General features: G+C 33.9%; 3 protein-coding genes across 3 annotated transcripts; 2 read left to right on the top strand and 1 right to left on the bottom strand.

Moving 5' to 3' along the window:
* The first annotated feature begins 4436 nt into the window (after positions 1–4436).
* LOC108202290 (WAT1-related protein At1g09380) lies at positions 4437–7775 on the top strand. Its single transcript, XM_017370677.2, has 7 exons — positions 4437–4743; positions 5371–5433; positions 5588–5704; positions 6276–6531; positions 6609–6767; positions 7131–7282; positions 7389–7775. The coding sequence occupies exons 1-7, from the start codon at positions 4571–4573 to the stop codon at positions 7552–7554; spliced, it is 1086 nt and encodes a 361-aa protein (XP_017226166.1). The 5' UTR covers positions 4437–4570; the 3' UTR covers positions 7555–7775.
* Positions 7776–9909: 2134 nt separating this feature from the next.
* LOC108200739 (rust resistance kinase Lr10) lies at positions 9910–11988 on the bottom strand. The gene is made up of 2 exons (XM_017368988.2): positions 11202–11988; positions 9910–11086 (listed from the first exon to the last, which is right to left on the bottom strand). The coding sequence occupies exons 1-2, from the start codon at positions 11947–11949 to the stop codon at positions 9957–9959; spliced, it is 1878 nt and encodes a 625-aa protein (XP_017224477.1). The 5' UTR covers positions 11950–11988; the 3' UTR covers positions 9910–9956.
* A 167-nt stretch (positions 11989–12155) lies between these two features.
* Positions 12156–15100, top strand: LOC108200738 (LEAF RUST 10 DISEASE-RESISTANCE LOCUS RECEPTOR-LIKE PROTEIN KINASE-like 2.3). The gene is made up of 4 exons (XM_017368987.2): positions 12156–13026; positions 13219–13260; positions 13350–13373; positions 13520–15100. Exons 1-4 carry the CDS (start codon positions 12198–12200, stop codon positions 14647–14649), a joined length of 2025 nt encoding a protein of 674 aa, XP_017224476.1. The 5' UTR covers positions 12156–12197; the 3' UTR covers positions 14650–15100.
* The last annotated feature ends 482 nt before the right edge of the window (positions 15101–15582 follow it).

A 15582-nucleotide genomic window follows, 5' to 3' on the forward strand; every position in this document is an offset into this window, starting at 1 on the left:
CAATAGATAGGCAATGGTTTGCCAGTGCAGAAATAGCACCATTTGTAGTAAGAGAGATGTGTTGGATTTGAAGATCTTTCCAATTTTCAATCAAGAGGTTTCTTATAAGACTAACTAAATCAGTCATATTATAGTCGGCGTCATGATTTATAATGTGGTGTAGAGCTTCTGCGGACTCACACTCGAGAACTGCACGAGTTTTCTCCTTCTCCCATGCCTCCTTCAAGCCATAAAAATTCCCAGAGCTCTATAGTGGTAAGGACAACCGAGCCTATCAAACCCCTACCAACCTCCTTCCAAAGCTCCGTAACTGTTCTTGATAACACACTCCACTGAAGCCTTCATCTTAGCGCTGTTGAAAACTCCCTTGACATTAATCTTGTAGTAACTGGAAATTAGATTCGTCCATGAGGCCATTGTTTGCCATGTGTGAGTGTGTTTTGTATTTTTTTTGTTTGTTGAGTGAGTGTGTGTGAAGTTCTTGGTGAATCCATCTGTAGTAGAGGTTGTATAGGTGATGCATGAAAAATGGGATGGTTGTATTAATGCATGCCCCTAATATAAGTTGGAGGCCTTGCAAGTAACAAAGCAATTGATCATAATTATGACTAAAGTGACCGATACATGTAAGTTATGCTATAAATGAAGCACGATATGAAAATTAAGCAAAGATTGAAAACTATGAAATAGTTAAATAATTTAATTAGCTCAATAGATGAAAGTTAATTACAAAATAAATAATTCCTTGTATTGAAACTACATCGAAGCTAATAATATTAGATTTTCATGTACAAAGAAAATCTAATAAAAAATTACAGTGCCTGAATCAAGGAATACCTAATTCACATTTAACAGATAAAAATAAAATTAGTTCTCAACTAAGGCTTCTTGAAATGTTTGCCCCCCTTGCATTCGTTGCAATTTCAAGTTTCTTCAAGCTAGGTTTGTACTTTCCTCTTTTGCGAAATTTCGGATGTTGTATGCCTAATGATGTGTTAAACACCGTTGCTAGTTGACTAAGTGATGATTTAAAAATACCTCATTAACTAGTTTCTTGCTCCTTCATTGGTACGTTGTGGATTGGTGAAGGTTGTAGTAGTGGTTGCAACTGGTGAAGCTTTAACTTTAATTAAAATTGAATTACATAAGTGACATTTTTGTTATCACAATATGATGAAACAAGAATAAATAGTATAATTTTCAAATCTGCAATCAACCAATGTAATCAAACAATCTCACAAATAGTAGATATCAAAATATAATACTCAACTTTAAATAACATAATCACATAGAAAAATAATCGGGAAAATAACATTCTAATATTTACTCTGAAAATTACATCTCTCGGAAATATCTAAAAAACAAAACTCTATGCAATGCACTAAGAATAATTATAAACTGATCAACAACGTAGATAGATAATATTCAGGCGAGTGACCTTAAGATAAACAAGATGTTCATAATATATGAATATATATTATTAGAGTTAAGTTCTATGGAGTACAAAAAAAATTGGAGTATTGGAGTACAAAGTTTGATAAAATGTAATCTAGTCATCTAGATTTCAATTTTTTTTGTCCAATAATATTTGTAAATATTTGACAACCTGCACATTATGTTCTGCAACATAAACATCGTGATCAAATGGTAGAATAATTACTTTTATAAATCATAGGACTCTATATTATGCAATATAACTAATAAGCAGAACAATAATGTTAATACTTGTTAAAGTTGAAAGATATCAATGATTAATTGACAATTATGTGCAGGACAACTTATAAATGATAGATTATATCAAAATTTGGATAATCAAAGATATTATATAGGATCAAACTAAAAAATTATGATTTGTACTCCAATACTCCAATGTTTTTATGTACTCCATAGAACTTAACTCTATATTATTATATTTTATATTAAGACTATTTTCATATTCTAGTTTATAATAATTTATTATATAAATATTTAGATTCATATTAAATAAATAAATGTATTAATACAATTATATAATATTAATTAAAAGAATAAACGAAAACTCCCCTGAATGTCGAAGCTTGAAGTGTGGAATTTTGTCTCTGGAACTTCAAGTGGTTATCAGATGCATGGCTGATACATTTTCCTATTTTCGACCAGATTTTGGCGGTAGAAAAAAAACCGCTTTTTTTTAGTGAACATTTGTCAAAGTGGTGGACTGGATGCAAACTTGCCTTCAAGAATATAGAGAATTTTACAAAATTTTAAAATAGACGTTTTTCAAAAAAAATAGACGTTTTGCTAATTTTTTTGTGCAATGAAAAAATTACTTGTTACTATTCTTTGCGAAACTAAAACATGCCTCGCTGCTTCAAGAATATAGAAAATTTTACAAATTTTTATAAAAAAAAACATTTTGCTAAATTTTTTGTGCTATGAAAAAATTACTTCGTTATTATTTTTTGCGAAACTAAAACATACTTAAATCAGTTTTAATATTAATCCTTTCGTTGAGATTTAAACTCCAAATTGGCAGGTCCAGAAGTCCTGGACTTCTTCACAATCACATAACAAGATTAATTTACGTAAGATCCCATACTATTAATTTCGTCATAATGATCAAAATATTTTTTTAATTAACAAACTCCAGTTCAGCTCAGAGGAAACTTATCTTCTTCAGTAATTAAGGGACAAGTGTCGATCTGATGATTTAAAAATATGTTCACGAAAAGTATCTGAATATTTTAATTTAATATAGAAAAGATATCAAATACACTGAATCGAGTAACATTAAGCCTAAGGTGTAACGTTTTTATTTCTATTCTATTTCTGATTTTTTTTTTTGACTGAAATCAAAAGAAATAGAAAGAATTTCGATAAGACATCGAGACATTAATATTGTGTTTGATTGGATGATTGATTCTGGAAGGAATGAAACGAAAATAAAATATGTCTACATATGATTTCAAAAAAAATAAATATGTTTACACGTAATTAACAAGTCTCCTTCCTTCCTCCCTTCATTCTATATATCATGTGTCAAAAATCACAATATTAATTTAGATGAATTGCTTCATTCACTCGGATCCCCAATTTATTGTTAAATCTCATCATAGCAATCTTACACTCACTTAATTTTTAACAGTACATATGTGTGATTACATGTAGGGCTGTAAATGAGTTGATACGCTCGATAACGCTCGGTGTTCAGTTCGAAAAAAGCTTGGTTCGATTCATGAACGAGTCGATCTTGAACACAATTTTAAGGTTCGTTTTATAAACGAGCTGAACTTGAGCACAATCGAGTTCGAATCGATAGTTCGCGAACAAGTTCGAATTATGAGTTCGTGAACTTGACTCGTGAGAGTAGTTCGTAAACTAGCTCGTGAACATGATTCGTGAACTCGGCCCGTGAACATGGCTCGTGAACTTGACTCGTGATCAATATTTTAATTTATTTATGTCGAATTTTGTTTTTTTGTTTATTTATAAGAGGATACAAGTTCTCTTTTTTGTTTATTTTGGATTAATGATGTGGGAATTTTATTAATGGATGATTTATTATATATTTATGATTCCTTAGAGAATAAATTAAAATATTGTTAGAATGTTAATTTATTTATTTTAATTAAATTAAATAACAAACAAGCTCGTAAACAAATTCACGAGCATAAGCTAGCTCGTTAGCAAAGTTTATTAAACAAGCTCGTGAACAAAATTAATGAGCGGTTGGTGAGCATAAATTCGTGAGACATGTTCGTGAGCATAAGTTAATGAGCGGCTTGTGAGCAAAAGCTCGTGAGACATGTTTGTGAGCGGTTTGCGAGCCGTTCGTGAGCATAGTTATTCCTTAATGAGTCGATCATAAAACAATATTTTTGGCTCGAACCAAGCTCGAGTTCGAATTCGTTAATTTTTTTTAACAAACAATACACAAGCACTCTAGATTTCGGCTCGGCTCAGCTCATTTATACCCTTGAATTTACATGCAGCTGCCAGATTAAGATTGCAAGTTATGTGTAGTGTAGAGATACTCTATAATAGTCTGCACAAACAATTGCAATTATTACCTGCAAAATTGAACGATATACATTTAAATATACTAAGTACTATTTTTTTTTAATAATATTTTCGGAAATAAATGTGAGGACCCTTGCATCCTCGAGAATTCAGAGGTGCAAATATGGTTGTTACAAATAATATGGGAAAGAGCCAAAACAAGCAAAACACTTGAGACTTGAACAATTCCTCAACAGAAAAAGAAGCTTTTCTTGTTTTGTTTTTTTGTATTGATTCATGCATATGAATACTCATTGTTACAAGAAATATGGAAGTCGTTTATTCTTTTCTATATTTTATAATAATTGTTTGCTTTACTCTTTGATCATTCTGTTGCTCAACTACGATAGCAACTCAAACTGCACCTATAAATCTCCTCCCCAGCTTCTTTCACTTCTCTCATTCTCTCCCACATCTCTCTCCATCTCTCTGCACAGAGAGATCAGTAAGAGTACCTAAATCAGCCCCTCTTACCTCTCGTACCTTCTCCAAACACAGCATAAATCCGTCGTAAATAGCCTTGTTTGTTTATGCAATGGGGGATTCATTGCCATTCTTGGTGATGGTTCTGCTGCAAGCCGGGTACGCGGGTATGAACATTTTGTCGAAACTAGCCATGAATTCGGGGATGAACCCTCTCATCCACGTCGCGTACCGGCAGATCTTTGCTGCTGTGGTTTTGGTCCCGTTTGCTTACTTCTTGGAGAGGTATAGTGTTTGTTTTGTTTGGACATGCATGCACAGAATGTGTAGTATGCGTGTGCGTTTGCATATCTAGTTTGAGTTTGTTCATGACATGCAATCCTTTATGCCACTATAAATTTCTTACATCAGAGATGAGCTATACGTAACCCTAGCTATCCACCATAACAAGCAAGTTAGTTAGTTTGCTAAAAACAGATGATTAGAATTTCGGGCTTAACATGTTTTGAACTTAACACTAATTAAAGAAGCTCATTTCGTTAGCACATGCTCCTTCCGTCCCATTTTATTTGAATCATTTTCTTTTTCTAGATGTCCCGAAAAGAATGAACCTTCTATTTATAGTATTTTTTAAGATTATTACAATCACACATTCATAAACTGCACTCATTTGATATCCACCAACTCTTTTTATGTAGTTGAAAATGAGTTCTAACATTCATTTATTAACAACCGGGCTAGCTAGTCAAACAACCTCAAACAAAATGGGGTGGACGGAGTAGCATGTAATTAGTCACTATGTAATTAAGCAAGATGCATGATTAATTTTATGTTTATTAGAGTTAGTATAGTTAGATGAAACGTAACTAAGTCTAATCAAGTATTGATCACGTTTTATCCATCTAAACGCAGGAAAACAAGGCCTCGGATGACACTGCCCATTTTCTTGCAGATTTTCTTATCATCTATTTTCGGGTACCATCACCAACTTAAGTTTAATTTAAGTAGCGTCCAGATTATAGTGCTTTACTTCTTGTTAAGGCACAGTGTAAAATTATAGCAGTTCCATTAAGAGAAATACAGGTACATTCTGAAGGTAATAATCGAGTTTTTATATATATTGGTGCAGTTTGACACTAAATCAGCTTACGTACTTCGTGGGCTTAAGTCATTCCACTCCGACGATAGCTTGCGCATTGACAAACTTACTTCCTGCTGTTACTTTCCTCATGGCTGTTCCTTGCCGGTAATTACTTTATTTCTGGTCACATTTCTTATATTTCTTCCATTTTTTTTATAAATGAGTTGCGCACAGAAATTAATAAAAATATATAAAATATTTAGAAAGAGATAAAAATGGTAGGTAAAATGATAGCACTGGTTGATATCGATCATATAAGGTGAATATGACCGAGGAAAACAGTGAAAGTAGTTGATTTTAAATATTACTCTTTACATCTCAAAATAATAGTTTCATCTATATATTGCAATAGTCAAATTGACTAATTTTTGATAATAATAAAAAATTATTCTTTTATAAGTTTTAGAAAGTGAAAACCACATTTAAATGTTGATCAAATATACTTCAATGATATAATTTTTTAAGATCTTCTTAAGTATATAATATGTGTAATACTGTTCAAATTAAATTTGGCTAATTTGATGGAGTCAAATCAAAAAAAGACTATCATATTGAGACGGGGTAACGAAATGGTTGGGACGCAGTGAGTGTTCTTTAAAACGTCTAATTATATTTTGCACATGCTTTAATTTTGATCTCTCATTCTTTATTCATCAATTTTTTTTATCTTATGTAGACTAGAGAGTGTGGCAATCAAGAGCAGATCAGGGCAAGCCAAAGTAGTGGGAACAATAGTATGCGTCGGAGGTGCAATGTTGCTGTCATTCTACCATGGCTCCCAAGTCCCCATAGGGGAATCCAAAATTCACTGGAATTATATCATACGAAATTCTCGAAATTCCACAAACCAAACCAACCATCACAACTTCATGTTAGGCCCTTTTCTCCTCATAGCTAGTCCCGTCTGTTGGGCTGTCTGGTTCATCCTCCAAGTAATTCTCTACTGCAATTTCATTTAAGAAAATTAATCAAGCGATTTTATCTAATTATCGGCTTTGGTCATGATCAGGCCAAGATGAGCAGTACGTATCCAGCTCCGTACTCAAGCTCCGCTTTGATGTGCCTCATGGCCAGTTTCCAGTGTGTAATCATCGGTCTAGTGTCGGATCACCATATTTCTTCATGGTCATTGAACCCTCCGATCAGAGCTCTCTCAAGTATCTACGCGGTATAAATTACTCCCTCCGTCCCTTCTATTTGTAGACAGTTTTTTTTACACTGTTTGGCACGTATTTGAAGAGGTGCCTAAAATTTAATTTCATAATTTATTTTTGAAATTTTCTATTTTTCAACTAAAGTTTGGATAATAAATTTCTGTTCAGAAGAAAAAAATTACGAGAATTTATAAACTTATAATATATGAGAGGTTTAAAATACGTGTCGAACCAGCTCTACGGAATATTAACAATCCCATGCAACCGAGGAGTATATCTTTGTAATCGATTAGTCTCGATATTTTCATAATCAACTCATATCAAGTATGAATTTGACGTCATTTACTAATTTGTTATTATGGTTTTGTTTTTTTCAGGGAGTTGTGTGCAATGCATTATCATATTGCTTAATGTCGTGGTGCATAAAAAGAAAAGGACCTCTCTACGTCTCTGTCTTTAGCCCCTTCTTGTTGGTTATTGTCGCTATTCTCAGCTGGGCTTTGCTTGAAGAAAAATTATATGTTGGCACGTAAGTCCTTCATGCTATATATAGACATATATCTTCTCTTGTAGACTCGATTTAGAAGAGCTGGTAACTTAACATAATTAAATTGAATTGCGTTTCGCAAATTCAGTGTTGCAGGGTCAGGACTGATAGTTACGGGCCTCTATACGGTTCTTTGGGGAAAGAAGGAGGAGATGATTTCGCTTGCTAATGATTTCAAGATCAAGCATGTAGAAGAATTCGACATCGCCAAGCTCGAAAATGGCGACATAGAATTTGTAAAATGTGAAAAATAAGAAATCCGGAAAATTTGATTTTGTTTTGTTTTGTATGAATGCTAAATCAATGCATGGGTAGCTAGCTCCAAGTTGTGTAAACAACATTCACATTGTATGAACGGAGAGAGAGAGAGAGAGAGATGGAAGTTAAGAAAAGTATGGAGAGAGATTTATGCATGCATGTTCCTGAATTGTGAAGAGATGGAGGACCAAACTCATGTTAATGTTTGCTTTTGTTACATTGTGTTTCTTACGTATACTTTGCATTTGTCTCGTATATTCTTTTCTGCGGAAACACAGAAACTGTGTTTTGGGGAAAGCGACTTTCAACTTGCAATTTATTTTTAGAATAAGACATAAACTACACCAATTCTCGTCAATTTTACGACAGAAAAGGCGGAGCGCCAAACCTACGACGGAACACCACCATTCGTCGTATGTTCTCGTCAATACTTACGACGTACCAACCTTCCATCGTATGATTCGCTAGAATTCAGGCGCGACCTAATAAAATATAATAAATTTCTCCCCGCGAAAAAACCCGTCTTAATTTAACATACCTACCTAATTAAAGACAAAAAATAAATGAAAATAAAATGGTTTTCAGTTCCGTCGTAATTATGCCGTCGTAAATTAACATATCTACATGATTAAAGACAAAAAGTAAATAAAAATAAAATGGGTTTTCGTTTCCATCATAATTTAACCATCGTAAGTTAACATACCTGCCTAATTAAAGAGAAAAAATAAATGGATTACCAACTCGTAACTCTATTATTATAAAATTCAATTTAGAAATTTGAAATTTTGGATACATTGTCAATGGATTGATATTTTACCTACCTCTTTCATTTGAACATATTTTAACAAATTATACTGTTCTTACTTATTAATATTTGAACATTTTAATTTATTGTTGGCGGTAACTATCAAAGTTAATATTGATCGAGGATAGAACCAGTTCTTAAAATAAAACCATAAAATGATTAAGGTTTTGCTGCAGAACCCTAAATTTTAAATAGATTTTTAGAATCTAAATCTAAATACATGTTCTTTTTTCATGTTTTTCAATTGTTGTGTGTGTTCAAAGATAATTTTAAAATATAATACATAGATATTGACATTTTTTTGTACGTGAAGTTCTGCTGCAGAACCCTAACTAATACTTAAATTCTGCTGTAGAACCCTACCTAATAAGGTAAAGGTTCTGTGGTTCTCCCTCTAACGGTTCTCTCTTAAACATGACCCATGATGTACCTTTTAACATGACGAGTTAGTTTTTTCACAGACATGGGACGATAGATTATAAGCTCTTGACCACTTGACGTATAAAATTTATTTGAACTTGTAATATATTATATCTCAATGCTATTATTCATATTGGTTGAGTATATTTTAAAAATAGTATTTTATTAATATTTTATATTGTTATGAATACGATATATCATTTAAATATACTAATAAATAATGTAGAATCTTCTTATAGATTTTTTATAGGTCTGCAGATATTCGACAAATAATGTAACGATTAGAAGGTTCGTTATATTTACAGATAAGAAAAATATATCATTAGAGCTAGTTTTTTTAATATAATCTTTATATTTTTTTATTTATAATATGTATTAATTTTCAATTAAGGGCTTAGCTAAGACACCGTTTGCCATTGCTGTTGCAACACAGCTTTTAACAAGAGTTTTTAGTTAAAAAACTGCTTCAGACAAAATAGGTTCTTATTTTTAGAAAAAACTCATTTTCAATTTTACAGAAAATCGTCAAAAAATTTCATAATCAAACCTCACTGAAAATATTAAAGTTTTATATTATAACTCAAAATATACAAATAAAAAAAATTATCAAACAATTATCTAATTTCTAGAATATTGTTTTTCTACCCACACTCTTTGTACCTTACAACAATCTTTAACATCAAATTGATTTCTACAACATTATTTTTTTACTGAATAGTTCAAAATAATTTATTAAACTACATTTCACAAGAGTATTAGAATCCGTGCCGAGCCCCGTCCCAAAGAAATTGTGGTGTGTGTGGGGGGGGGGGGGCGGGGCGGGACGGGGGAAGTATGATTTTTGAGCCAGGGCGGATTTTCAAAATTTCAGACGAGTCTTGCGCGCATTCAAATTTGCGAGTAAGTTATTATTAATTTTTAGATACCTAACTTTTGTTGTTGTTATTGTTGTGAATAGTTCTTAATTTACTTTCAAATTTGGTTAGCCACTTGCATGTTTTGCCAGAAACTCTTCTTATCAGGCCTTGACCGTCAAAACAGCTTCAATACAAACGATTTAAGAGCTCCATGCTGTAACAGACATCAAATTAAACTCTACATGAACATGAAATGCGTACAAAAATATTATAAATAATTAGCTTGACATGTTAAACATGAATGTAAATCCTCTGTCTATAGTTTTTGGTCATTAGATTCAGAAATGACTTCTAGATCAGTTCCAAATGACCTTATGCTCGGTGTTCCGAAAGGATTAGGTGGCATTGTCGGACATTCTGGACTTTCTAACATATGGATAACATGTTTCATTGAAGGTCTGTCCGCGGGATGCCACCCTATGCACCATAGTCCCACAATTGTTAGCTTTTTTGCTATATTTGAATCTTCTTCGTTCTCTATTTGAATTGCCACTTCTCCCCCTTCCTCCAGATGATGATAAATCCACTCTGGAAAGTAGGTGTCCGTTGTGTTTTCCACTGCGTTATTGTTCCTTGCTCCTACCATTTCAAGCAATAACATACCGAAACTGTAAACATCTGATTTGGATGAAACCTTCCCAAAGTTCCTAGAAAATACTTCAGGTGCAATATAGCCGATGGTCCCCCTAGCCATAGTCATAGAAACAATGCTCTGGTCCCTGGAACACAATTTGGCCAAGCCAAAATCAGAAATCTTGGGGTTAAAATTATGGTCTAACAGAATGTTATGGGGTTTGATATCAAAATGCAAGATCTGCTGAGCACACCCCTGGTGAAGATATTCAATTCCATTAGCTATGCCTAGAGCAATTTCTTGCATCTTCTCCCACCCCAGGAAATTGTTGTGATTTTGAGCAGAGTATTTGAACTTTTCTAGAGAATTATTAGGTTGGAACTCATAGACAAGAGCTCGATTGCAGCCATCAGCACAATACCCCACCAAACGAACCACATTAATATGATAGATTCGCCCTATAGTTCCTACTTCATTGATAAAATCATTCCCATTAGCTTTTGGATCAGTATTGAGGACCTTAACTGCTACAATAATGTCACTCGTGATTTGACCTTTGTAGACTGATCCAAAACCTCCTTGTCCTAATTTATTACTAAAATTGCTAGTGATTTTCTTGATATCAGCATAGGAGTATCTCGTCGGTTTCATGGCTTTGTAATCCGTCAGAAACATTTCAATCTTCAGTTGATCATATTTCTTTTGTCTATATGATCTGACAAAATAATACAGTAACACCACAAGCACAAGCACAATAAAAGTAGCACCTGGAATTATAACTGCAATTGGCTGAACTGAACTCCGTCGCCTCCCTGTAAAGTATTTAAAGAAACGTAAATTATATACATTGATCAAATCCTCACTATGTAAAGGTAGGTAGGAATATTATGATCGCGAGTAAATTTAAGTTGAGTTGTGATAACATACTTTTAGATAAACATGTAGTACTGTAATCAACTGTTTGAATGTTACTACCAGTACTATTCTTCATCAGCTTACAGTACTCCCCTTTGGCTTCACATTTCTCGCAATTTGGAGTTGACCAAGTGAGGAAAGATGATTGATCGTCCAGAAGAAATGTTGGGAGATAAGAATTAAACAACTTGGTACAGGAGGTTGTGTAATCGGGTCTAGTGACCATCTCGGTGAAATAGTAGACTGGGAAAGCTTGTCCACTAAGCGAAGTAAGGTGCAATTGATGACCTTCGGCTCTGGAGGAACAACTGGCAAATGTACAAGGGATGAGCCGAGGACTTAGATCAAAGGGAGGAGGAGATATTGCCCTATGAGATGAAGTTGGCGTGGAAACAAGTGTGAGATTGGCGTTTTGAGACAGTGACTCGGATAGAAATATGGTTTGAGATGTGTAGTCGATGAACATTATAACTAATTCTTTAGAAAGGGAGAGCTGGATTCCAGGGAGGGTGGTGTTTGCAGTGCATTGTAGCTCCAAAAGAGTTTTTCCTTTGTGACATGAAACTCGAAATCCAGGGAGGCCACAGTGCTCAGGCTGCCTGTCTCTAAGCTGAAATGGAAACCGAATTTCAGGGCCATGATGGGAGCAGCGACTGGTCTTGCACTTCTCACCTGCAACTTCTGCTTTTTCTGCTAAGACTCCACTGATTGCAAATAGTAGTATTGGCCAGAAAAGATGAACAAATACTTGGAAACCCATGGATAGATCAGCCAGTCCCAAATATTGATATTTATTTTGTTAAAGATAAAGTTGGGCTTATAAATCTAGCAATTTTTGGCATGCACTTTAACTTTCTTGACCTTATTGTTTCAATCATTTTTTATTACAATCTTTTGCAATTTTCCTCGAGATGCGATTACCTACTACCCACTAATGTGAATAAAAAAAAGATGGGAGTTGTGCAACATTCTATTTTGCTCTGTACCTAACTTGAGACTCAGCTGATAATGAAGAATACAGTCATCAAGAGCTCTCCTTCTCTGACTTCAGAAACCTCGATGCTGTCTTCAGTATTCATAATAGTCTTCACAGTATTATCTTTTTTAAGCTCATCATGCTGCAATGCTTCATCTCCTTCTTCTTGCGGTAACATAAGAAACATAAGCTGTCCTTTTACACTTAAAGGTGACAAGCAGAAGTGCGATTCTTCATTCTTCATCCAAGAACTGTCTTGCGTTAATAATCGTACCATCATATATTTGTTTCCAGGGAAGTATATGTATTATGTTGAGACTATCAATTATGATAAACTTTACATCAGGGTTGTTGATCAAGGCCTTACAAAAAATAACTATTTTTCTCGTCCACTTCATGCTATTACAGAGGAAGATTTGGTTTCAACCTATGACACAGATTTGGAAAGTATGAATAAGCCGATTACAATGATAGAATGTCCTTCTCCTGTAATATCTAGGCAATACATCAATATTACTTCGACGTTTTCTTCCTTCTCTGCTGCAGTATTGGGAAAGTCTTATGTTTATTCTTATGCTTATGTAGTGCTTGGATATGTACCAATATCAAAAATAGAGGAAAATTGCAGGATCAGCAATGTGGTTTGGGTTTCACGTCAGTCGCCTTTTAGAATCACCGCCTCCTCTAAATTTTCTGAAATTCATGATGCCATGGTTTATGGATTTCATTTCAGATGGAGTTACTTCTATTGTGCAAAGTGTGATGACGGCAATCACAATTGCGATGCCGTTCACCCAGATCATCATTTTTGGTCTTGCTCATTCTATGGGTCGTGCCAATTCTATGATCTTTCAGATAGGTGTAAGTAAAGAAGCTTGATTCTATTAATCATTTTATTATAGCAAAGTGACAATTTAGGAGGCGTTTCAGTTTTCTTTTTCTCGTGGTCTTGTCAAGTTATTTCTATGATCTACTCAGACATGCCAAGATATGATATTTTGTATAATTACAAGAGGAACTACTTACTAACAACTATTTGTATGAACCGTGTAGGCATGCGTGAAAAATGGCCTGTAATTGTTGAGTATATGAAGAGTGAGTACTTCAGTTTATGCTTTATTCAATAAAAATGAAAATATCAATGTTTTTATTGATTATGTTCCTCTTTTTCTCTTCACTGACAGACAAAAACTTTCAAGAGGCCATTGGTAAGATACATCTCTTTTATATCTTTTTTCCTTTTCAAGTAGTAGGAATTACCTGCAATCTGGTGTCTTAGCAAATATACTTCCTACCAGAAGTCACTGTGTAAGATATGTGATATACTGTACTTTCCTGTGTTTCGAAAAATCAGGTAAATATGCAGGAATAATTTTTGCTGCAAGATTTACTCTAGGGATGCCACTTTTGCTTGCTGTATTGGCTTATCAAGCTAGGAGAAGGCACTTATCAATGTATGATACCATCAAGAATTTTCTTCAAGCTCAGAACAACTTGATGCCTATAAGGTATGCGTTCTCAGATCTTAGAACTATTACCAATAATTTTAGAGATAAACTGGGTGAAGGAGGCTTCGGTACTGTATATAAAGGAAAGCTCCGTAGCGGTTTGTTTGTAGCAGTAAAGATACTGGGAAAGTCTAATGCTACTGCGAAAGAATTTATTAATGAAGTAGCTACTAGTGGGAGGATCCATCATGTTAATGTTGTACAGCTTATAGGATTTTGCTTTGAAGGTCCAAAACGTGCTCTGATTTATGAGTTCATGCCCAACGGATCCTTAGAGAAGTACATTTTCAGTACAGAAGGAACGGAAGAAGAAATTGTTCCCTTGAGTTGGGAAAAGATGTATGAAATATCCTACAAGGTAGCAAGTGGAATTGACTACTTGCATCGCGGTTGTGACATTCAAATATTGCATTTTGATATTAAACCTCACAACATTCTCCTTGATAAGAATTTCAATCCAGTCATATCTGATTTCGGGCTTGCAAAATCCTACGCCACAGATGACAGCATTGTCACTCTCACGGCTGCAAGAGGAACAATGGGTTACATGGCTCCCGAAATGTTTTACAAAAACATTGGTGGAATTTCTTACAAAGCAGATGTTTATAGTTTTGGAATGTTGCTGATGGATATGGCTGGCCGGAAGAAAAATTTGACTCCATTTGCGGACCATGTTAGCCAAATTCACTTCCCCTCTTGGGTATACGACCAATTCAGTGAAGGAAAAGAGTTTGAGATTGAAAATGCTTCCGAGGAAGAAAGGAAGTTGGTGAAGAAGATGATAATAGTAGCATTGTGGTGCATACAAATGAAACCTAGTGAGCGCCCTTCTATGAACAAAGTTATTGAAATGCTAGAAGGAGATATTGAACACTTGGTAATGCCTCCTAAGCCTTTTTTATATCCTCAACAAGATCCAAAAGAGATAAACAACTCAACTCACTCTTCCCTTAATTTATTACAAACTGAGGAATGAATGTGTTCTTCAAGTTTACTTTCCTATAATTATCCGCATTTATCTGGCTTGTACTCAATACTACAAAGACCGCCAAAAGAGACATATGCTTCTGCGCATTCATTCCTGGAAGTTCTTGCAATCTATAGTATGTGCTAAATTTAAGACTATATCTTCTCTTCTATAGTGACCTGATGCTAAAGAGGTAGCTGACCATGTAGTGCTCAATGTTCCGCGAGATAGATAATTAGCAATGCGCAGGATTGTGTACTTTCTCTCATCTGGTCTCTGTCACAGTCCAGGTCTCCAGTATTCTCACAATGAGAGCTGGATTGCTCTCCCCTTGCTTATGCTGCTACTAATGAACTGTAGAAAAAATTATTTCTTTCATTCACTTTCTTCAAGATTATTTGAGGTCTGGTTCTTCTGTGTTCTGTTATTTAAGAGTTAAGACACTTGGAATGTATAATACTATCGAAGAGCCTCTTTAGACTTTCCTTGGTGTTCTTCCTGTGGATTCCTGTAAACTAGAGTTCTAAAGAAAAGCATCAGTTTGCTCACATTTAAATTCGATATCAAATTTTGATGGTTCATAATTCATATGCACATCAAACCAATTTGCTGGGCCAAACACTAACCAAGCATAAGAATCAAATATTTGATAATCAAGTAAGAATAAAAATTTTGATATAAAAAATATTCCATAATGTTCATACAGAATATTCCAATTGATTAGCCTCACAGCCAGACTTTCAAAATTATAATATTTGAAAGTTTCATTTCAACACAAAATCTTATATACTAGATACCAAAATAAATAAACTAACATATATAAATAATTTCAAAAGAAATAAATTTTAAAAATAAAAGAATACATTTTTTTTTGCTAAATAAAAATAATACACTTTATATATATAAATTATTGAATAATCATGTTCACATGTATCTTGCAAA

The sequence above is a fragment of the Daucus carota genome, chromosome 9, assembly GCF_001625215.2.
Source record: "Daucus carota subsp. sativus chromosome 9, DH1 v3.0, whole genome shotgun sequence".
In the NCBI taxonomy this organism is placed as follows: domain Eukaryota; kingdom Viridiplantae; phylum Streptophyta; class Magnoliopsida; order Apiales; family Apiaceae; genus Daucus; species Daucus carota.